The 25,043-nt window shown below is 39.2% G+C and overlaps 1 protein-coding gene across 1 annotated transcript in view; it reads right to left on the bottom strand.

Annotated features, from left to right (window-relative positions):
• Positions 1-266: 266 nt before the first annotated feature.
• Positions 267-25,043, bottom strand: part of ARL15 (ADP ribosylation factor like GTPase 15) — a 424,189-nt gene continuing 399,412 nt past the window's right edge. Inside the window, exon 5 of the mRNA XM_003782778.3 lies at positions 267-1,631. Within this exon, the coding sequence (XP_003782826.1) occupies positions 1,479-1,631 (153 nt within the window). The 3' untranslated portion in view covers positions 267-1,478. The remainder of the gene's footprint in view (positions 1,632-25,043) is intronic.

Raw genomic sequence — 25,043 nt, 5'->3', positions numbered from 1 at the left:
AAGCTGTATCTGAATGATGATAAGGGTCTGAAGTATATCTTCTGGAGAATTACGAGTTATTAATTACTTCACCCTGCAAGACAGTGTGAGTCTGTGGCATTTGGGTATTAGTCCATGCTACCTAAAAATTACAAACATGTTTTTATCACTCGGGGGGTAGGGAGTAGTTTTCTATTATTTGGCCACTTAGTACTTTAAGTGGTCAAAGGGTGACAAAGAATATTTCATCTATGAACCTCAGAATCCATAGATTTTTTCTTGTTTTAGAAAAGATCAAAGGCAATAAGCCTTAGTAAAACTGTGTATTTAGCTCCAAGTAATTTTATCACTTAAATTAAATGAAAAAAAAAAATTAGTTCCAAAGACTGACTCTGAGGCCTAAAATTATTTGTTGCAGCCCCAGTGCATTTTTTAAGGGCACATTTAAACCCCTGAAAATAGAGGTTTACCATAGAAATACTGATAGACCTTTAACTACTAGAGGAAGGCATTAACAGACTCCCTTGAGCTATATTAGCACTGGATGAACAAATATACACATGATTCTGTCTTTGATAGCTCTGTTCAATGCCAGGTTAAACCCTTAACAGTAGAAACTATGCTTCTTTGAGCTGTTTTACTATTTTAAAAATTATGTTCTCTAATTAAACACTTCCAATTTTTTAGAAAAACATACCTATATTATATTGCAGCTTGACTTTATATAGGCTAATCTTTCCATTAAAAAATATTTGAGGACTTGATCAAGTATAATCAATGATGCATGCCTGGCTGCCTAAATTTCCTCTCATTCCTATCAAAAACTAACACCATGTCTCGAGAGGGGAGTGGGACTTCAGATGTAGTCAAGGAAATATGCATGGTGTCTTTCACCCTCCAAAGTCAGTTTTGCTCTGGCAGGATAGTCCTTTCTGAGAAGGTGATTAAGTGAAGTTTTTGGTGCTCATTTTTCTCTCATAGTCTATAAAGTCAATGTATAAAAGACAAAACAAAATACAACAAAAATAAGATAAAACAAAATAAACCCCCAAGAGATCTTGAAAATGATATACCTATTATGTGGAGTCCTAGTCACAAAATACTCCACTCCCAAACCCACGGAAAATTAGTCAAGGTCTTGTGAGCTTTTCTAAGTCCTTCCTAAGGGACTTGATTTCCGTGAGCCATGATTTCCATCCGTTTTAGCACGGAGTATAGAAGAGACGCTTAGAACAACAGAAGGGAGAGACATGCGGTGAAGATAATTAGTGGTCAACAGAGAATAAATTCTCTCTCAGTAGTGTGTACTTGACGTTAATGCCGAGGATAATTCACCTGATGTACAGAATATTCGCTTTCATAGAGAGATGAGAGTCTGAAATAACTAGAGAAAAATAGATAATTAAGCCATGATAGTCTTAATACCAAAATAAAATTAAGATGAGAAACTAACATGATACGTTCAAGGCCTTTGGGGAGCCCATTTTCTTTGCCAGAATTCACATTCTTATAGCTTCATGGTCTTTCTCTTCTAACAAATTTATCAGCCGAGAGAAGCTGTCTTTCAGTGCGTCCATATCATCCAGTGAGCAGGGATGTAGAATCCAGCGTTTTCCACGTGCAAGAGGTTCAAGTTCGAAATATTTTTTGATCTTAAGGGGGAAAAAGTAAAAAAAAATACACATTATTAATTAGATCAGAATCTTTCTCATACAAACCTTTTGAATGATGAAGTAGGGGGATTTCAAGGAACTTTATATGAATTGTGATGCGTAGGGCTTTCTAGAATCCTGTCTACACCTGTTCTAAAGCGGTTATGTGTTGTGATATAAGAGTGTTGTCTTTAGGGGTGAAAGACCTACTTTCTAAGCCACCACCATTCCACCTACACAATTAACAGCATGGCAGGTTTGACAAAGTCAGAGAAAAAATTATATGTACTATGGCACTGGGCCAAATATACATCAAGAAACCAAAAAGATTCAATTTAATCCAAATAACACTAGAAGAATAACTTTCACTATCTCACCTTGCTGACTTATTAAATTGGTGACAACCTATAGTATACACCATACAAATTATTCAAGACTCAATTATTTTCACCATTAAGCACATAACACAATGAAACATCTAATTTAAATAATATTTTTCTTTCTTTCCCTTAAACCTCTAGTATTTATTTCTGAGACCTGGGAAGGTGGTTTTTATGAAAGAGGATAGAAACTGAGCGTGTCTGTATCACATGCTGTGTACAAACTTACAAACATTTACATATGTATATGAAGCCTTCCAACTTTTCTTCCTCTCAGCCTTCAATTTTCTAGGAGGGATAAATCAAGAGGTATGCAGGGTAGCACATTTGCTATCTTAAAAACCTGTTCAACTGGCTCGGCGCCTGTGGCTTAAGTGGCTAAGGCGCCAGCCACACACACCTAAGGTGGCGGGTTCGAATCCAGCCTGGGCTCACCAAACAACAATAATGGCTGCAACCAAAAAAACAGCCGGGCATTGTGGTGGGCGCCTGTGGTCCCAGCTACTTGGGAGGTGGACGCAAGAGACTTGCTTGAGCCCAGGAGTTGGAGGTTGCTGTGAGCAGTGAAGCCATGGCACTCTACCCAGGGGAACAGCTTGAGGCTCTGTCTCAAAAAAAAAAAACCCTGTTCAACTAATAACCAGTCACAAGTCACTCTTATTAGGCTGGTTTGGATATTGAATAATAGCTAGTATTACCAACACTTAGCTATGAACAAATATCAAATTACTAAGATTTCCAGAAGTATGGATGAGTTTTTCTCAAAAGGTATGATAAAGTAAAAAGTTACACACACTACATCATACTACACCATACAAGAAGAGAATGTTATGTTTATTGCCTGGCAAGATTTTACATAATGTAAAATAAAATATAGTTAGTAGCAACATCAAAAGAAGCATTGTTCAAAGCCATTTTTTGGTTAACCAATTTCATTAAATCCCACATGTCCTGAAAAATTCCAGGCCTTCCCTTAGTCAACACTTGACTCAGAAAAAAAAGTGTCTCGATTTTACATGCCATTCCCAAATGTGGTTTCATTTTGCCTGTATCGCTGTAAGCACCAAACTATTGTTAGCAGCAAAGAGACATCATCCAAACTGGTACTCAGATGTTTGTGTATTTTTTCGTATGAGCAGGAAGACATTAAAAAACATATTTTTATTCATAAGAAATACTAAGTCCTGCTAATTTAGAAACCAGAAATATGCTAACATTTTAAAGTTCAAATGTATCCCCAAAGTCCTCCTATAAATGTCAGCAAATTCATAATAAATAGTAATTTTTAAAAAAGCCCAGTGAGAGGCCAGCCTTGGTGGTTCATGCCTAAAATCCTAGCACTCTGAGAGGCCGAGAAGGGAGGATCCCTTGACTTCAGGAGTTCAGAGACCAGCCTGAGCAAGACTTGGACTCCATCTCTACTAAAAATAGAAAAAAAAAAAAAAAGAAAGAAAAACCCAACTACCCAGAAGTTTAAGGTTGCTGTGAGGTAGGCTGAGGCCATGGCACTTTAGCCTGGGCATCAGAGTGAGACTCTGTCTCAAAACTAACAAATAAACAAAAATCCCTGTGAGAATTGAAGGACCTTCATTAATTCTGATTCTGACGAGTAATGAAAATCTCACTTACAGATCAGAAAATGGGTACACACTTCAGAAAATGATTTTGCCCAAGGTAGTTTACAAATCATGCTGTCAAAAGGATCTTGCTTATTGAAAACACAAACTCCATTCTTTTAATTTCTTTTCTTTAGGGCATGGAAAACGAGAGGATCTGAAATGCTATGAAATGATGAACGCCAGTGATCAACTCTGCCCCATGGTGGGAGGACCTGCCAGTCACAGGGAACCTTTGGCCAGCAGGGGAGAGAGAAGTGGCGGGAGAGACAGGCAGAGAATTAGAGAAGCGGGCTGCTCCAAAGAGCTGGAAATCAGAGATGTGGGTCTCCTTGGCTTCTGTCACAAAGTGTGGCTTGAAATTACATCCCTGAGCACAAAAACTGGGACTGCCATGCTTACGATGAAATCTGCTATTTGCTCAATAATACATCCCATCAAATAAAGCACGTAACATGCAAATCTGGCACAGGAAGGAGGTTGTATCCTTGCCCTTCTGTATAAACCTCAATCCAAAAGGACAGTATTTTAAGTATCACTAATAACTGAGAATGGGATTGGTCACAAGAAATTTGATATTAGTAAAATAAAGAAAAACACCACGACAGTAAATGCATCTCACTAACAATACTTCTTCCAAGTGGTTCATTTAAAAATCACACAGAAATTCTGAGGTTTATCTTATAGGGGTACAGGTGAATCTTTCTAAGAGTAGAATGTGAGCGTTTTAAAACAATAACTGAGAAAATGACACGAAGGCTGTGTTGACCAGTTTGATGGAAGTATTTCAGATTGCATGTGAAAACCCCACACTGTACCCCAGAAGTGCATTAATGTACATAGTTACCATTCAATAAAAAAAGAAAAAAAAGTTGATAAAGGAAATAAAAAAATAAATAAATAAAAATTACACAGAATTAACCCTGGTAGCATATTTCCATCTAATTTGAGAACAATGTTTGATCTAAATAATCACAAGGTCTATTAACAATTTGTGATAGATTGCAGTACCGACCAGACACAAAACACTGAGGTGTAGCTACCCATTGGGTTGGTTTCTAGGTAATGGAAAACAGTCTATCATGGAGGCACACTTGGGAGAGGATACCGAGGTCTGAAGGCAGATGTGCTTCCGAAGTCGTTCCTGCTGAGCGGTGAACCTGAGAAGGAAATGGAAGCCGCAGTGACAGGGTGGTCACCAGATGAAGGAGCCTGCTGGTGTTAAGCTGATAAGGATGGCTGGGCCACTTGAGATTTTCAGATCCGTAACCTAAATGGGTATCTAAACCCTGCCGTATTCACCCCACTGGTATCTCGAAGATTCCATAGGACACTATAATACCAATTTTACAACAAGTTTTGCCATTCCCCTAATATTCAAGCACAGGGAGTGACCGCTTGCTGCTGGAACACAGCTTTTCATGTTTCTAAAAATGACCACTGCAGGGCAGAGGGGGGAGGGTGAAGACCAGGTTTGCCTTCTGACTTTTTTCGGACAATTTTCTTTTGTTTTCTTGTATTAACCTGAACTTCAAAACTTTACTTCCCCTGCATTATTATAGTAACAATCGCAGCCACATCTCACCTGTCTGCTATGATTGCTTTTTTGTCCTTGTATATGTTGATGTATAATTTTAAAGAGTGGTGTTTTAAGTTTGGCCAACGTAAGTCAAGCGCTGATATTGTTTTTAAGGTTAAAAAAAAAAATCCCTGCTTGTGATCTAAAGATCTATTTTTTTTCTGATGGACATAAATACTTTAAAGGTAATATTCTTATAAAGATGAAAATGTTTTAAATGACTTAAGAGAAAATGAACCCAAGTCTTTTGGCTGCTTTATACAGGTTGCATAAATATCACGGTGAAATGGAAACTTTTAGAATGAGGAACCGAGGATTGTTCCACACTGGCTTTTGGAGACCACACTTTGGGGAATGACATCAGAATACAGCTGCCTGGCAACCTGTGGTCATTCGTCTATTTTCAGGATAGCCACAGAGAGTGGGCATTTGTTAGTAGCCAAGTGTCCACCCTAGAGATAGGAAAACAAAGCTCCCACCGGCAGCCGACCTATTTTAGCTCTGTCACCAGAGCCCTCCTCCGCTCCTGGCACTGCCGGGCAGTGTGCATCACCGCATTCCAGTGTTCACACATCGCATTTACTGTAAAGCCCTAATGCAACAGGACGACGGCACCATCTCGTTGCTGCTGATGCTGTCGCAGCTGTCAAACCGTGAGACCTTCCTTAGCACCAGAGACCATGACTGTGCGGGAGCTGTCTGGTAATGTCTCCTTGCGTGGTGAAGTCATCCAACAGTCCCTCCCTTGTTCCAGGATCTCTGGTAGGATAATAAGGGTAATAATGATGTTCACTGATTTCCCTGTCTTGCCCTCACTTTGGATATAAAATTTTTACTTTTAATTCTCACCAACCTGGTGCGACTAAATTTCTAGCTGCTGTAGTTTGTAAACTGCAACAGTAAGGTCTTTCCTTCTTAAAACTTATAAACCTCATTTTATTTAAAGTGATAAGCTGCTTGTTTTTCCTATTTTTGTTCCTAAACCATGAAAGTTGTGCGTACCCAGTGTGACCAGGTTTTCCTGTATGCACTCTAGGGAGCAGGGGATGAGAACAGTCCAGAAAGGGTTTACTTGGTGTTTTGATGTGAAATAGAGTCAGGTTCTAGGCTCAGGTATTTATAAACAGAGCTTTGCCCCACATGCATGTGTGGTGAAACATTAAAAAAGAGGGTGTGTGATAGTTCTTTATAGGGTGGGACTTGGCTATGAATCACGACTGTAGCACCCCTAGTTCTAATGCACTCAATGCCACTGTCACGACCAGTCATTGCTAAAACTGAAAATGCCTGTCCCTTCCCAGGTCAACACATGCCCTGGCGTTCCTGCCCATGTTAAATGCGGGTACCTCTTGCCCCCGTCTGGGGCCATTTGCTTATTTTCTTCTACACATTCACCAGTGGGGATGGAAGCTGGATGTCAGCTTTGCCCATACCTCCCCAGATCCCCGTCTATACACAGCTTCTATGTTCCCTTTGTGAAAATCTAGCACATTCTAACTGACCCCTCTAAGGGTTGGGGGGGGTGTGGTGGGCTTTGATGGGGTTGAGACCAGCCTAGGAGCTTTGGAAATTTTTGTCTTGAAAGTTGGCTTTCCACAACTTCATTCACTCAACCTCCAGCTGAGTGAGGTTGTGGTGAGTGTGGTGGGCAGCACGGTGTGCCCTAAGGAGGCCCCTGTGCAGGGCCCGTGTTCCATGGATGAGAGCAATACTATAAACCAAAATGGAGACGGCAACAGCCCAGCAAGAGTGCTGTCCTCACCATCTGTGTTATGAGAGTACAGATTTCTTCTCACCACGGGTTTCTAGTGACTATCAAAGAGCGTTTAAGGCTGTACAGTTTACAAAGGGATTTTTTACTTATTTATGTAACACCTGGACTGTACTTGGGCTAGAAGCAAGAAAAACAATTGATTCAAATAAAGAGGGATATGATTATTAAGAATAATTTTTCAATCATGGAACTTAATTTGAATAAAAAGTATCTTCATAGGTGGCTATTAAAGAAAATTTTGGAAATACTGGCACATTCTTCTTCCATCTCTGGAAGAGGAATCAGGTCTCATGAAGGAGTCTAGGCTGACACCTTCAGCTCCTTCAAACAGCTAACGCAGGCTGCAACCACATACAGAAAGCCAGGACAGAGAACTGCAGCTGTGGGATTTGACAGCTAGAAGGGGAAGCTGGAGGGTGGTGCATGAGAATGGGAGGCGTTAACTTACCTTGACCCCTGAGGAGTCATTATTGCTTTCTTGTAAGTTTAAATGTACAAAGTGTCCATTGCACAGCTTGTATGTAAAAAAAAAAAAAAAAAAAAACTATATGAAAAATGATATTTGAGACAGATTCATATCATAGTGGTTTTAAACTCTTTGGTAGAAATGTGGTCCAGGCTCCAATTAATAGGATGCCAAGAGCCTGAATAGACTATGAAATTTTGTATGATCTTTTCCATAACTGTTGGAAAAGATAGCAGGACTAAAAAAAAGCTCTATTCAAATTGGCATAAGGATAAAAAATAAAATAAAAAAGCCAGCAGGACTTGCCATAATTATCTACATCCTAGATCCTTTCTTTAATACCATGGAAGAGGCATAGTGCTAACATGCCACATTGGTGGGAAACATTTATAGTCGAAAGCTTGCAAGTGGTACTCTGGGGCTGGCTGGCAGCAGGCCCCGGCAACAGTCGACTGTGTGCGTTGTCTCCAGCTCTAGGAGGTCAACTGAAACCGGCCATGGTGTGGAGTGTTTACACCACAGAAATCTGCCAGTATGATGAACTAGGACTTTTTTTCTTTCCAGAGTTTGTTGTTAAACACGTACCACCACACCACTGAGTGTATACATTTGGCATGTGTATTTGCAAAGGGCCCTCCAGCTTTGCTGCTTTAACTGCAGGAGCAGCCTTAGCTTGGTAACCTTCACCAAAGTCAGAGAGAACTTTGCCCAGGCCATGGCTCCAGGACAGGGTCTGGAGAGAGAGTGGCAGGGCATGATTCGGATTCTTCTGAGTGCATTCTTGGTAGCTTGTTCAAAGTGAGGTTAGTCTAGAGAGCAGCACCAGCTGTTTACCCTTTTCGTTGTACTGCTTGGAGGATTTTGAATTCCTTAAAAAGTATTACATATGTCATTAAATGCAGAAATACGTAATACAAATAGTTACAAAATACAAATACGTTTACAAAATACAAATACGTATACAAAATAGTTAATTTTTATTCACTGAGTCCTAATAAGGACCAGATATGACAACTTGATCTTAACCAATATGACAGTATTACTTTGCCAGTGCATATTTATAATGGATGATTGATTTCAAGAGGACTGTGTATAATATAAAAGTATAGTTCTCATAAGATGTTTCTTTCTTAAGGATACCAAAGTTCAGTACAGCCTACCGGACCTTGGAATAACCAAAAACCAGATGGGTGACTGCAGCCTGTGACTGAGCCTGGCCCTTGTTATAAGTCTTCTTCCCCCATCAGTGACTCCTGATGTTTCTAAAATGTTATATGCTGCGACAATAATGATATAGAAACCCAGCCTTCCATTGCACAAGAGAACTTACTATGTCCCAGCACAGCCAAATAAAATGATCCCATTTGCTTTGGTGTAGGACTTAAGATCTGAAAACATTTCTATGTTTGTTTAATCTGCTAACATAGAAGTACAGAGAAACTTTTACATATATTTGTTCTTCTTGGAATGACTAGAGGGCTTGTATTATTCTCCTATTCAAAAATCTGATCTGGCAACCCCTGTGAGAGGCACAGTTATGTCTTCAGGGACTGAGGAAAGACGCCCAGTATTCCCATATCTGTACCCTTCTCCCCTCCAGTTACTCTATCTGGCCCTCTGCAGCCTGGAATGACTCCTGAATCCAGGCCTTTGCTCCAACTCTTGCTTCCCAGTCAAGGCTTCCATCCATAGATGGAAAGGATCAGCCTATGCATAGTCTCTGAAAAGGTGAGAAGTCCTCCTATCACCTTAAAGAGAAGCCTTAATGATACAGAAGAAACTTTTTAAATTAGATGGGATCTTAGTCATAGTAGCCAATGTTGGTTGTTTCCCCATCACTCAAGCACCATAAATTCTCTGTAAATAAAGTTTTAATGGAACACAGCATGCTCATTCACTTATATATCATCTATGGCTGCTTTCACACTATAATGGCAAAGTTGAGTAATTGCCATAGAGACAGTGTGTCCCACAAATCTAGATAACTACATAACTCTTTACAAAAAAAAAAAAAATTGCCAACCCCTGCCCTAAAGTACTCTATAGTTTTCCACTTTGTCTAGGAGGAAGGCTCAAGGAGTGCCTGGGCAGGGTGTGGGGCATCAGGATTTCTGGGCCTTGGTTTGATCACATTGCTAGACCTCCTTGTTCCTGCTTTGGGTCACACGTTAGTGGGATAAAGAATTTGGCTTTTCCAAATTGGCCAGGCTCTCGTTATAATTCCAGATACTTTGAATTAAATTTCTAGCAGGCAGAAGAGTCATCTCTCAGTAAAGTTATATTTTATTTCCTCTCTGGGTTTCTGTTGGTAAAGTGGCTTTCTCAAGAGCACAAGAACGAGCCATGGGAAGTTTTCCTCTCAAATCCCTGAATGCCACGCTCCATCAGGCACTTGGTCTGTGACCTGTCATTGTGAGGGTTTAGTGTCCTTGAGGGTGGCTTTTAATGCACAGCAATACTAGTTATTGCTACTTTGCAGTTTTAAAAAACAGTATATAATTTATTAAATTTACAGGGTTTAAAGCCGAGTTTTTCCTGAAGCTTTTGTACTCAACTTAAAAATTTTAGTATTCCATTTATATAGATTTAAAATTTTAATCATCACATTCAGGATGTGATAATCAATTTTCCTTTTAAGCATTTTGAATGTCTAACAAAACATCCTCAAGTAATTGAGAATTCTTCAACACTTCCATTAAGTTTGTAAGTTCAGTGACTGTTAAGTTCTGGTACATTCTAAATGCTCATTCCTTTCCACATAAGACACAAATTCTGAAATTCTACCAGGTTAACCTATCTATCACATACACCTTAAATGAAAGCATTAACACTTTGCATTTGTGTATTTTATTACTTTTATACTTTAATGTTAAACTTTCTAGGATTAAAAAGATCTTTCATTAATAAAACGTTTTGTGGGCAGTGCCGATAGCTTAGTGGGTAGGGCGCTAACCACATACACCGAGGCCGACGGGCTAACTAAAACAATGATGAAAACTGCAACAACAAAACAAAATAGCCAAGCCTTGTGGCAGGTGCCTGTAGTCCCAGCTACTTGGGAGGCTGAGGCAACAAAATCACTTAAGCTCAAGAGTTAGAGGTTGCTATGAGGTGTGATGCCATGGCATTCTACTGAGGGCAACACAGTAAGACTCTGTCTCAAAAAAAAAAAGAAAATTGCATCTATATTCATAATAAATACTGGTCCATCATTTTATTTTTTATAATGCATTTGTCTGTTTTGATATCATTGGAATCCTGGCTTCATGGAATGAGGTGGGAAGTGTTCCTTCCTTTTCTATTTTTTGGAATAGATTGAGAAGGATTGTATAAATTCTTTTTTTGTTGTTTTAATTAAATCATAATTGTATACATTGATGCATTTATGAGGTTTAGTGTACTGATTTAACATACAATGTGAAATGCTTACATTGCACTGTAACATATCCATCACAATTATACTCTTAATAGTTTTGAAATGTATCATTGCATCATGCACATTAGGTGAGGTCCCCCTATGCCCTCCCTCCTCCTCTTCCCTCTACTTTCTGGACTATACTTATGTTTTGCCATTTGTATGAATGTGTAGATGATTATATATTGATTTCATAGTAGTACTGAGTACATTGGATACTTTTTTCCCCCATTCTTGAGATACTTTACTAAGAAGAATATGTTCCAGCTCCATCCAGGTAAATAGAAAAGATGTGATGTCTCCATCTTTTTACGGCTGCATAGTATTCCATGGTGTACACATATCACGATTTATTAATCCATTCATGGGTAAATTCTTTAAATATTTGGCAGAATTCAGCAATAAAGTGAGGACCCTGGGCTTTTCTTATGGGAAGCATTTTGATTTCTAATTAAATATCTTTACTTGTTAGGGGTCTCTAGATTTCCTATTTCTTCTTGAGTCAATTTCAGAAGTTTGTGCCCTTCTATGTGTCTTGTATATTTCATCTAAATTATCTAATTTGTTGGCATATAATTTTTATAATATTCCCTTGTAAATAATGTTTTTCATTTCTGTGAAGTTGGTGGTAATGTCTCCTCTTTTATTCCTCATCTTAGTAATTTGAGTCATCTTTCTTTTTCACTTTGTCAGTTAAGATCTGTCAATTTTGTTGATCTTTTCAAAAAATGTGGTTTTACCGATTTTCCCTAATATCAATTTGTTTAGAGTCTAATCTTTATTACATGCTTCCTTCTGCTTGCTTTGGGTTTAGTCTGTTCTTTTTTCTAGTTTCCTAAGGTTGAACAAACACCTAAATTTAGTGACATTTAATAGCATTTTATTGGATCCTACACACACACACACACATGTAAAATTCTGTTTCACTATCTTCAGCTTTGTTGATTTCAGTAGGTTAAGTTTCATATTTTTCTTTATAATTTTCTTATTTTTCAGGGCTATAGGTCTTAGAAATGTAAAAATAAAATCTAGTGAGATTTTTAGATAGCTCACATTTTGTTTCTATATTCACAAGAGCTAATGACATATTCCAAGTTTTAACAAAGAAAATTTTAAACCATCTGTTTTCCATCAGAGAACAGGAGTAATAATCTTAAAAATCAGAGACAGAAGAGCCCTCCTTACTTCTTTCCTCCTTCTATCTACTTAACCAATTCTGTGTTTTGGAGTCCATTAATTGTAATACCCACTTATAGTACCACATTATGAATAGCTGAAGAGGCCTGTGGTTGAAGGAAACAGAATGTTCAACTCAAAGTGGCCTAAAAAGATAAAGATTTATTTATACATATACTGAAATAGCCTCTGATAGTGTGGATGCATTGGCTTCAGAGGGTCATTAGAGCTGAGGGTCAGTTTCTAGGTAATTTCTATAGGATGTGAATGTTAAAGGAGATGGCTCTGGATGCTGCTGGCAACCATCTAAGTACTATACAGAATGAGGCTAAGAAATAAAGTCTGAGGATAAAGCGGATATGTGAAGGAAGAAAGAGCCAAGAAAACTGCAGAAAAACAGGTGTGTTCGAATCATAGACCCCTGAATCAAACTGTGCCACGGGCCTATAATCTATAAGCTTTTTAGTCATATGAGCCATTATGTTCTCCTTACAATCAGCATTATAATTATTATATACATATTTTTTGAGACAGACTCTCATTCTGTTGTCCTACATAGAGTGCTGTGGCAACAGAGCTCACAGCTACCTCAAACTCTTGAACTTAAGCTATCTGCCTGCTTCAGCCTCCTGAAGAGTTGGGAAGACAGGTACCCACCATTACGCTCAGCTGGTTTTTCTATTTTTAGTAGGGTTGGGGTCTCACTCTTGCTCAGGCTGGTTTGGAACTCCTGAGCTCAAGCAATCCACCCACCGTGGCCTCCGAGAGTGCTAGTATTACAGACATGAGCCACCCCACCTGGCCTATAATTATTGTATAAGCTAATGGGTTATGATATCAAGACCCAATGAGAATGTAGTTATCTCCACAAGTCTGCGGTGAACCCTATTTTCAATTATAGTATAACACAGATTTCAATAATTATTCTCTAAAGTTTTCATGTGTATGAGTCCTCAGTTTCATGAGGGCATGGAAAATAAATAAAAAAATATTTTGTATTCTCTAAGGTACTCAGTATAATAATACTAGACACAAAAAAGATACATTTCATCCCCTGTTAAAATTTTAGTAAAACAAGGAAATTGAATATTGGAGAGAAGTTACTAATCTTTCCAATTAATCAGGCCAAGCATAAAGGAGGTGGAATTTCATGAACAGTTTCAAAACCATAGATCTAAATTGGTTCAAATTCTATTACACACATGCCTACAGGCAGCTGCAACGAATTGTTTTGCAAACAGAAAAGTAAACAACCTATCATGGAAAAGAGAACCACTCCAGAAATCTCAAGACCTACAAAGGACACTCATGTTTTGAGCTATTTCTTTAATCTGTGTCCAAACAAAGCATCTAATTCTTATCTCAGTGAATGGAAAGCACTGACACAGGCAAAAGAAGAAGCATCAATACACTTGTCTTTGCATGCAGGTGCAAGCAGCAGACTTCTCAGTAACATCTATAACACAGTCATTAATTACAGCGGCAGCCAGGCTTCAACAGCACACCATTTTATTCTCTTCTCCTCTTTCCTTTCTATCTAGAACGATTTCCATTCCACTCCTTCAAAAGAGCATTTCTTTTTGGTACCAAGCTATTTTAGGGTACTATGCTTGATTCTGTATCTTCCATTTGTGGTATAATAGTGATCTATCCGTATTTCAAGAAAGCAATTATTGTAAGCAGAAAGAAATCTATCAATGAAGAAATTTTTCCTGGCAATGGAATATGGCTGTTTAAAGAGTCCTACCTATATGTATTAGGGCCAGTCAAGTATGTACCAGGCAGGAAAGGAAGTTAATGAGTGAAAGCCCCACACACATATCGGAGGCAACCAATTAGCTTGTCTGAAACACAGGCTTGTAAAGCTATAAGTAACTTATAAAATGGTCTGCTACACACAAATAAAATGTTGTTTAAATGACTTGCTTAACTAGATGCATTCACCATGAAATTGATTCTTTTTTTTTTTTTAAACTTAATACCCATTAACTATGCATATTGAAATGGCTAGGTGGGTGGGAAGGTAGGTTTTATAAAGTGTAGGCTGAAGATATGAGTTCCATATTTTATGAGGTTAAGGAGTATTTGAAAAAGAAAAATAACACATCAATTGCCAATAATTGTGTCTGCCTCGGTAAATGAAATGGTTTAACACAATTAGATTATTTCTCCTTTGCCTTGCTAAAAGCCTAAACTGGGAATGGTAGATGTGCTCCCAGGACATTCCAGTACTGAAAATTTATGCCTTTGAATCACAGAAAGTACTGTTTTCTCATTACAGCCTTTGATTCTGCAAAACAGCATGAGGAGAAGAAGCCCCTGAGCCTGGTATTTGTCAAATCCAACATTTGCTTCAGAATGAACAACAAATTTCATCCCCCAAAAACTTACTTTCCAAAACGATTGAGGTAATTTGATGTTAGCTGACATATGAATGACAATTCCTAAGCCTATTTCATATTTTGAGTTTTCTTAAAAACTAATGTATATTTTAAAATGAATTTTGGCCATGTCTCATATTCAGCCTTTTCTGTTATATAAGCTCCATGTCACAAATGTACTTCAATCAACTGCTACCTGATCAGACAACCAGAAGAATACACATGCTCTGATTTTGTTGAGTCTAACTCTTCTCCCTGCTTATCCAATACTGGTACTGCTCATGTACATCATTAAAAAAAATCACTATTAGTTGGCCAACTCATGGGATTTTCTGACTCACCAAAATATTAGGGAGAAAATATAGTTACACTCAATAGTTAAAAATTATTAAAGACACAAAAATCTTTTGAAAACAGTTGACTTTTGTAATGGAATGTATGTCCCCTATCTCAATCTTCCAGCAATAACAGAAGTAACAAATCAAAATATTAATATATGGAACCTGAATAAACATGTTTAGTATTGGCCTTGTGGTACTATGGCAGCACTCTGTCCTAACAACGACAACATTTAGCTGTTGGAGTGGATTCAAATTCTTGGGCCATAAACAGGAGACAGAGAAATATGGCAAGCCATGCGTTACTCAGCTGCCAATGGAGGGTGCCAATGGCCCTGTCCAGATGCTGAGATATTCAAGGGATGTTCCTGTCAGCAGTTTATCCTCTGGCTACAGCAAGGAGCCACCATGGAAACCCTGAGAGGAAAAGGAAAACAGGGAGGAGGAGGAGATGGGTGAAAGGGTAGGGGTGAGGGCCAGAGGCAGAAAAAGCTGACAGCTGCCTCAATGACATATCTGAGCAAGGGGAACAGGTAACAAATGGCCTTGTAACAAAGTGCCATGTTAGTCATGGGGAGAATATTTCTTTCCCTGCTGGCAATACCAATTGCCAGGAGCCCAATATCCTGGCAACTGAGAAATACGAGCTTAGAAAGAGGCTTGCAGGCAGTCTAAAGAAAAGCTAAGTGGTAATCCGTCCTGAGGAATTTCAGCCAAAAGCCCCCACATAGGACTGGTTGAATTCAGTAGAAAGCCTGTGAAAGACAAATCTGGAGAACATTATAGTCAGACATAAAGAGAACACCAGAAATGAAGGTTCAAAAAGCCATTGACTGGATTTACCACAGCGTGGTTAGTGTGGCCTGGGGTCCTGGTTGTCATCCCCTGACAATGAGGGGAGGAGAGAGGCAAATATGCCTGCCAGGGGATAGTCAATCATGTTTGGAGATTGTTTTGGTTGTCACAACACGGTGGGGGCAAGGGAGCAGGGTGGGTGGTTGCTGTTGGCATCTGGTGGGCAGAGGCCAGGAAGGAGCTGCCCAACATCCTGCAATGACAGGGCAGCTTCCCCTCTGCCCCTGCAATGAACTCCGCACGCCAACAATGCCAAGGTGGAAAACATCCCCCTGAGCAGATCTCTTAGGTAAAAATCAAAGAACAAAAAAGCCCCGTTTATGATTTATCAAACTATCAGGTTCCCTGCTTGGTGTTAGGAGGAGATCTAGACCCAGGACTGGACAGACACACCAGGAGCTGCACCAGGGAGCACCACAGCCTGATGGTCCTACTCTCTGTCTTTCCTTCCTGTTTAAGGTGAATGAATAGTCAACAGGTCTAGGTGGGGCCCAGTCAGTACATCAGACTGGCCTGAAACAAGAGTACCAAGGAAAACCTACCTTTTACTCAAGTCTACCCTAACTCAAGTAGCTGGGGGAACCTGCAGCCTCAAGGCCACATGTGGTCCTCCAGACTGCATCCAAACTTAAAAGGATTTGTTCTGAGAAATGTGGATTTAATCAAAAGGTCACACTCAAGGATCCAGAAGGCCACCTGTAGCCTTAAGGCCATAGGTTTCCCACCCTTGGACAGTCACTGCTTTGGGCTCTGGGGATATAAAGGTGAACCTAACAAGTCTTAGCCCTTATGGAGATGACACGGGAGCAGAAGAGACTGACATACATCAAGTGAGTGAGTAAGTGCAGTCAGGGAGGACGAAGTGAAATGAGGAAAAGAAGGTACTACAGCAATAATAACATCTGTCACATAACAGCTCTAAGACGGAGACTGAAGGTATGATATGAGTAAAAATAAAGCACTCACAGATAGGGATGAATCTCTGATTAGTTTCAAAACGGTACCACAGACCATTACAATAGAGGTCTGTTGATAAGCCTCCACTTGATCAGCTAGGATCAACTAGCCTTTCGTTGTCCTGGCACGAGACAATGACTGAGGCTGCCTGTGCAAGGAGTGCTCATGACTGGCAGATACGAGGCACAGAGCGAGGGTATCTACATGGTGGACGTGCACCACTGGCGGACTGCTTTGTAATGTGTCTGCTCACTTCCGCTCCCAAGTTGCTTCACGATTCTCATTTTGGCAATCACATTTATTATCATTAAATGTGACAACAGATGAAATGTGAACTTGAACAGAGAATAACTGAAGGGAGTATGTCAAAGAACTCAGTAAAGGTAGGTCCCTGAAACAGACTGCTGTTGAACTAGATTCAGACAAGACACCTACAAAGGACTGAGAAGGAAAGGTGCAGAACAGGTGCTTTAAGGTTTGTACATTTTAGAAGCAAAAAATCAGAGGTAATGATTTTGTTTGATGAAAAAAATGTAACAGGCAAGTCTGATGAGTGGTCAAAAATTCAGAGAAAAAGGCGTTGGTCCATGATTAAAAGATTAGTACCTTTTGTAACTTTTAAGTTAGAATAAATTATTTTGGGTATACATGTATTTTTTCTTAACGACTTCTTACTTTAACCAATTTTTGAGTAACTATTCAACTACCTATTTAGATCAGGCCAGATAACTGGGCTTCTAACTGTGCATGTGCTGCTCTAAATTTCCAATCACACTTTTCATCAAGTCTGAATTAAAAGCCTTCTCAGAGGGGAAGTCATTAACACCCTCTTCAGTCTGAAGTTTAAAGTGTTATATAAAAACATGTCCACCGTTAGAATCAATACTAGTGTCTATCACCTCAAATCCTTTTGTGAAGGAGAGTAGACTATAAATAAAATTAAAATACTCAAACCTGTGTTCTCATACATGCACCCACACTCCTGCAGTTTCCTATAGAAGTATTCACTCTATGAAAGCATATGGTTATACCTGGATATGGTGTTACTAAATATAATATCTTTTAAAATAGTAAATATATTATCTCGAGTGCATTTGTAAACTTTTTAATTTTTTTGTAAAATATTTTTTAAATAAGACTTAGTCCCATCTTCTAGACCCAGAAACAGAATTATCAAGTACACCCACCAAGAAAACTTCCTCAAGCTTTTCTTAGCCAAGGCCCTGGATTATCATCTTCCACAATTACAGTTCTCCAGGGAGCAGGCAATCTCAGTGCTTTGCAGAATAGGCCTGTTTTACCTTGAAATCATGTTTCTTTTACCCTTATCACATTGGTTTCCATTTGTAAAGTGATAATTCTATGGTAGTGCTTGAAAATAAAAATCATATAACACCAATGCCTGACAAATGACAGCTGGTGCCCACTATCTATTTTTAACTAGAAGGTAAACGTCAGCAACAGAATAATATAAAATGATGCATGTAAATGGCATTTACCTCAGTGTGTCTACAAATTTATTTTTAGTGAATAAATCATCTGATGCCTTATCCTCATCATATTTATATAAGGGGACTGAGATTTCAGAGTCCTTTAGGTAGGGTTTATATATTTTAGGTACTTAGTCATGACACATCTCATCTGTCACACATATTAAAGAAAAGATCATGTTCTAGAGAAATTCTTAACTATTCGACTCCAGCTTCTTATCCATCCACACAATGCATATAACCTGTACGCATCTTAGCAAGTTAAATGCTGCCCACAGTTTCTATAAGACATACGGAATGCTGAGCTATCTTGTAGCTGCTGAAATGCTTGAATCCTGATTTCTTACATGAAGTCACAGACATCAAGTATGTAGTAACCTGGTTACAGGTGGAATCGCTTTCTAGCACCGTTAGAAGGGGCAACCTGATTTGATAAACCTATAAAGGCTAATAGGACCCAGGGGTTGAAGGTATGGATCAGTAACAAAAACACTGTGCTCTGGCCAGTTCTGAGATGACCACTGACTCTGTAGATCACCAAGACATGGGATAGCTCCTATATAACCTGGGAAAAAGAAGGAAACCGAAGAGAGAATGATGGGGTGGAAGTGAACTGAACTAGCTGTTCTCTCTCTCTCTTGCTCTTCTCACTCTCACAAAGTAGATTATTAAGCCAAGAACTTATTTAAAGCACTGAAAGACATAATTTATTAAACAACACTTGCTACTCATGGAAGAACTGAAAACAGTTTCCTAAATGAGCAAATTACTCTATCCTTACAGGCAAGGCTCAGTTTGGAATGGCTTACATAACTATCTTAATGATTTTTTTGAAATATAAATTAGGCAGTTATAGTTCAGGTTTAAGAAATTCATTTGTGCTGCATCATAGATGTTTAAAAATACTCGTATGTCTGCACAAAGCATAAAAAGCTCTCTGGAAAATCATGAACCCCTTGTACACCCAATATTCTGTGCACCCCCCCCCCATCCTTTCCATCTGCCAGCTGGGTTTCATTTTAAGAATTTCACACTGAATATAAAGTGCTATTTTGACCATGTGGCTCCAGAAATGTGAATTTATAGTCTATTCAGCTCCTACTCAAATGATTGACAGAGAGGGGATTAACCAACTGGATGCGATGAAGCCACTGCCTCCTCCTTCAGGTTAGTTTAAGTCTCCAGGCAAGGACGACCATCCTTACAATGTTTCACTGTGGCTAGCAAGAACTACGGTCTCCTAGCAGGGGACTTACTTTTCACTTAACTGCTAAATGGCCAACTGTACCTTAGAATTCTTTTCCCTATGTTCCTACACTCTTACATTCCATCCATTTTCCCATCTGTAAGGTGGGATTATTAAAGGTTAATTTCTTATACTTCCCTTGCAATGATGTTCATTTGCTGACACACGACACTACCTATGATATAATTGTTAGTCTTCAAGTTTAAGAATAAAAATTGGCTGGGCATGGTAGCTCATGCCTGTAATCTTAGCAGTTTGGGAGGCCCAGGCAGGAAGATTATTGAAGGCATGGAGTTCAAGACCAGCCTGAGCAATACGGTGAGATGCCAAATTTCTATCAAAAATAAAAAAATTAGCTCGGTTCGGTGGCGTGTACCTGTAGTCCCAGCTACTCAGGAGACTGAGGCAGGAGGATTGCTTGAGCTCAAGAGTTTGAGGTTGGCGTGAACTAGGATGACACCGCTGAACTAAGTGCGCAGTGTCTCTAAGTAAATAAAAAGAATAAAAGTTTTAGAAAGAGAGTGTGTGTGTGCACATGCATGTGTGTGCATTTGGTTTTCTTGGGTGGGAGCAGATTGGAAAGGTAATGAGAGTTCTTTAGTATATCCTTAATGTTTGCACTAGTAATGCCCCAAAACACAAACCTGGAAGATTCTTTGCACATAGTAACTCAGAAATCGTTTGAAAGTTCTGGGCATCTAGAAAAGTTTCAAATACCATTGTGATTTAAGATTTTTACGTAAAGCAGTTCTAGTTTTTCAATAGTTATCTATCTTGTTTCAGGCTTCTCACAACTTCAAGTATTACCATAGGCATGAAAATGATATTATAACTATATACAGTAGACTTCCTTATCTACAGTTTTGCCTTTTTGTGATTTTAGTTTCCCTAGTACAGTACAAAAAGATATTTTGAGAAAATGAAGAGAATGAGAGACCACATTCACATAACTTTTAATACAATATGTTATAATTGTTGTATTATTAGTTATTGAAGCTAAAATCTTACTATGCCTAATTGATACATGAAACTTTATTCAAACATAGTGTATGCAGTTGGCCTTCTGCATCTGTGGGTCCTGCATCCATGGATTCAACCAACTGGGAATTGAAAATATTTGAAAAAAAAAAATTGGGTCTGTACTGAACATGTATAGACTTTTTCTTGTCATTTCCCCCCAGACAATAGCAGGGGTCCTCAAACATTTTAAACAGGGGATCAGTTCACTGTCCCTCAGACCATTGGAGGGCTGGACTGCGGGCCCTAGGACGAGTCGGCTGCTAAGCAGGACAGGCAGCGGCAAAAACACCCAGCCTACCAGATAAATTCCTAGGCGGGCTGCATGTGGCCCGCGGGCTGCAGTTTGAGAATGCCTGCAATATAGAATAACTATTTACATAGCATTTACCCTGTATCAGATATTGTAAGTCATCTAGAGATGATTTAAAGTATATGGCAGGCTATATATAGGTTATATGCAAATCCTACAAGGTTTTATATTGGGGACTTGAGCATTCTTAGATTTGGGTATTTCAAGGAGGTTGCAGAACTGAGCCTGCGTGGATATGGAGGGATGACTATATAGGGACTGGTACTATCTGTAGTAGTAGACTGGGGGTCTTGGAAAGTATTCCCCATGAATAAACAGGGACTATTCACATTCATATTTTCTAAATATATATATATATATATATATGTATATATTTTTTTTTTTTGCAGTTTTTGGCTAGGGCCGGATTTGAACCCACCACCTCTGGTATGTGGGGCTGACGCCCTACTCCTTTGAGCCACAGGCGCTGCCCTAAATATTTTCTTTTTTGTAATGTTGGAAGCATGCTCTTCTGGGGATTCTATACACTAAATAAATACACACTAAGTAAAACTATCAATCAGATTACTTTCTTGTTTGACAAAATTCAATGAAAGGATATTCAAATATTGACTTTTGAGAAGGGTGCGTAGGATGTACTTAGATCTGACAGCATGATACTGGAGCCAGTCTCAAAATTAATGAGCATATCTCAACACGTATAATATTACACACACACAAATGTTGACATCAGAGGAAAGATGACATCATCAGAAAAACACATGTTTATCACACACTGCAAGTTTGGTCCTGTTCGGGAAATGTTCTGTTTGTAGGTGGGGTCTTCTAAGCTATTCTGGAGAATAATAACAATGTTTTCCCTCCCTTCCTTCGACAAAATAAACAAACAAGTACACTATAGAAAAACAATTATAATTAGGGGAAAATTTCTTTTACTTGCCAGCAACAATAAATGTGGCTCTATTAAAAAATCACCAGTATCATACATTTAAGTTTTAGGCTCATTATATGAGCAGTTAAGAAAGTAATGTGATCATAGAGAGAGGCTTGGAAGAACCCACATCAAACTAAAAACAGTGGGTGGGAACACTGGAAGCAAAAGGGGGAGGGAGATGATAAAACTTTCTTTCCATATCTCTGAATTACTGGGATTGAAACAATAAGTGCCTGTAGTTTTGTATTTTAAAAACTAATGAAGTAAAAACAAACATATGAGCACATCAAATAGCAGACAGGGAATTTAAGAAAATAAAAATACACTATATGCAGAGGCACATTCAGGAAGGTAAGGTGGATCAGAGAGAAGCTCAATAAATGTTAGTATGAACTTGAAGGAAATAATAGAAGACGAAACGAAAATCTTCCTCATGTAATAATATCTATTCCTAAGACACAAATATAGTAGCTTTTTACCATCACAGTTAAGAAACAGATTTCCATCTTACATAAGAAGTTTGAGGATTTAAATTTTGAGCCAATAATAGTTTACTTAAGTTGTAAGTCTGTCCACTTCTGGAGGGTAGGTGACCTTCTAGGCAGGAAGGTCAAGAACAGCTCAGGATTCTCAACCTTCCCAAATACGTATCTGACATCTGCTCACCAGGCTGCAAAGTTTACATGAGGATTTTCCATAATCAGTGGTACTAGCACTTCAGGCCCTGGACAGAAAACAAACCTCCTACTCTGCTCTTTATCAGACCTGCTTCTGCGAGAAGTAATCTTTAGAGAATATCGTTTAGAGGCCCAGGCCGTCCATCTTCCTCTATGGGATGTCTAGTGCTACCCTTGAATGAAGTTCAAGGATACCCCACTGAAGGCTACAAAATCACTCTGCTCCATGGCATTTTAATATTAGTATCTCAACTTTATTTAATGTCACTACAAGAGAAAGCCACAGGAAATTCACAACTACATTTACTGTAAAAATGTTGTCATGAATTACTCATCAGACTGCTCAATGTATCTCATACAAAAAGTCTTTTTTTTTTTTTTGGAGACAGAGTCTCACTTTATCACCTTTGGTAGAGTGCTGTGGCCTTATAGCTCATAGCAACCACAAAGTCTTGGGCTCAAGTGATCCTCTTGCCTCAGTTTTTTCATTTTTACTAGCGATGGGGTCTCACTCCTGCTCAGGCTGGTCTGGAACTCCTGAGCCCAAGAAATCCACCTATCTTAGCCTCCCAGAGTGCTAGGATTACAGGTGTGAGCCACATGCCTGGCAGAAAACATCTTTGAAGAATTGTGTTGGTATAGCTTTTATTTTCCCTGTGGCGGATGCATCATCCCTCTTCTCCAATGAGACACCTGTCACAGATCACGACTCCCCTAGGTCTTTCATTTTTAAAAACCCAGACACTAAATGGGAAACCCAACTGCAGTAGTCATTTGACCCACAGACTTGGGCATTAAAGATGCCTTTTCTTTGTCCTGATCTTCTATTTCAGGTTTTGATTAGCACTAATTTCATGTGAGCCACTATAACTTCTTTGCAGACAGAAGCAGTGAACTATATAGATGAATAAAAATAAAGCAATATCTCTGTCTGGAGTGCAGGCTGAGCTAGTACTAACAATAAAGAGGAGGCTCTCAGGAAAAACAGTGATTAATAACAGGAGATGAAATCCAACAGTACATAACGTCAGGCATCTACAATAAGACTGACTAGGATGAGACTGGGCGCAATGCCTCCTGAAGTCCCTTGAAAACCAGTCCACATAAGCAGCCACTCCTCAAGAGCACCACAAGTAGAATAAAGCCTGTGACCATTAAATCCTTTTTAATATCTTCATACTTCTTCACTACAATCTTGTAGGGTCCCCTCCTCCAACAGACTTCCCTGAATGCCCTGCCACGTAACGTGGTGATACAGTCCAGGTTGACTGGCGGCTTCTTGTATATTCCCTAAGAGGTCAAAGACTGGTAGAGTGTTGTGGAACACTGGCTATCTAGATGAAACCCGTCCATTCATTCTCTCAATATTCATTAGGGACCTACTATGCTCCAGACACTTTGTAGAAACTAAAGACACAGGAGTGAACAAAATAGAATAATTCCAAACTTGTGTCTACTTACATTTTAGTGGGGAGAGATGACAATAAATGTAATAAATCAGTAAAATATGACATGGTATGTTAGACAATTGGGATGAAGTACTAGGCAGAAGAAGCAAGAAATTGCATGGGAGGTCTACCATTCAAAACAAGGTGGTCATCTGTCATCACTCACAGATTCCTATGCCTCTAACTTCCTAGCCAAATTAGGTTTAGCCGCTCCTTAAACCTGTCTCGCCTTCCCCCATAGATGAGCTCTTTGGTCAAGACATTTCTTTCTCCTGGAAGGTCTTCTTCCTGTTTTTTTGTGGGTGCTAGTTTAGTATAAAAGTTGACTGAACTGAAGCCAAAGGACTGTTCAAGTCCCTGCTTTACCATTTACTAACTGTTTCACTTTGGACACATTCCTTCACTGCTCCAGGACTTAGTTTCCTAATTTGGAAAATGGGTATTGTAAAAATTACAACGTGAATGATACATACCTCACAGGGTTCACTGTGAGGCTCAAATGAATTAGAATATTAAAGTACTTAGAACAATGCCTGGCGCTGTCCCACCACTACTAAAATTCTGTCTGTGCTCTATTTTTTAATGTAATTTAATTTAATTTTTTGAGACAGAGTCTCATTATGTCACCCTGGGTAGAGTGCCGTGCTGTCACAGCTCACAGCAACCTCAAACTCTTTGGCTTAAGCAATTCTCTTGCCTCAGCCTCTCAAGTAGCTGGGATTACAGGCGCCCGCCACAATGCCTGGCTATTTTTTGGTTGCAGCTGTCATTGTTGTTTAGCAGGCCCGGGCCAGCTCGAACCTGCCAGCCTCAGTGTTGTGGCTGGCGCCCTACCCATTGAGCTATGGGAGCTGAGCCTCTGTCTATGCTTTAGACCCAACTTGAATGTTACTTCTCAATCTCTAACCACAATACCTGAAGGAGAGATTTTCATTCTCTGAGATCCTATTGGCCCTTAGTTTTATCACTCCAATGAGAGTATAATACTTATACTACAAGGTAAATATCTTGAAGTCCAATTGTTGTGTGTGTGCATGTGTATGGAGAAACTGACACTGCTCCTCCCCCATGAAGTCACAGCCCTTAAAGATTGAGAATGAATATCAACTTTTCTTCTTCCTCTAATCTTTTTCCTTCTGTGAAATGTTTTAAGCAGTTCATTATTTGTACAGACCACAAAGGGAACAGGACAAGGAAATGGGAGAGAAATTAGAGGGCACACACACACACACACACACACACACACACAGGATTGACAGTTCTATATTAGTTCACTAAATTTAAATCTATCAACAGTCTTGATCTCCTTCTCTAAGGAAAGCTTGCATAGTACGGAAAGAAGGGGAGACA

The sequence above is a fragment of the Otolemur garnettii genome, unplaced genomic scaffold (genome assembly GCF_000181295.1).
Source record: "Otolemur garnettii isolate 467f Iridium unplaced genomic scaffold, OtoGar3 scaffold00005, whole genome shotgun sequence".
Taxonomy (NCBI): domain Eukaryota; kingdom Metazoa; phylum Chordata; class Mammalia; order Primates; family Galagidae; genus Otolemur; species Otolemur garnettii.
This window is presented reverse-complemented; position numbering and strand designations above follow the sequence as displayed.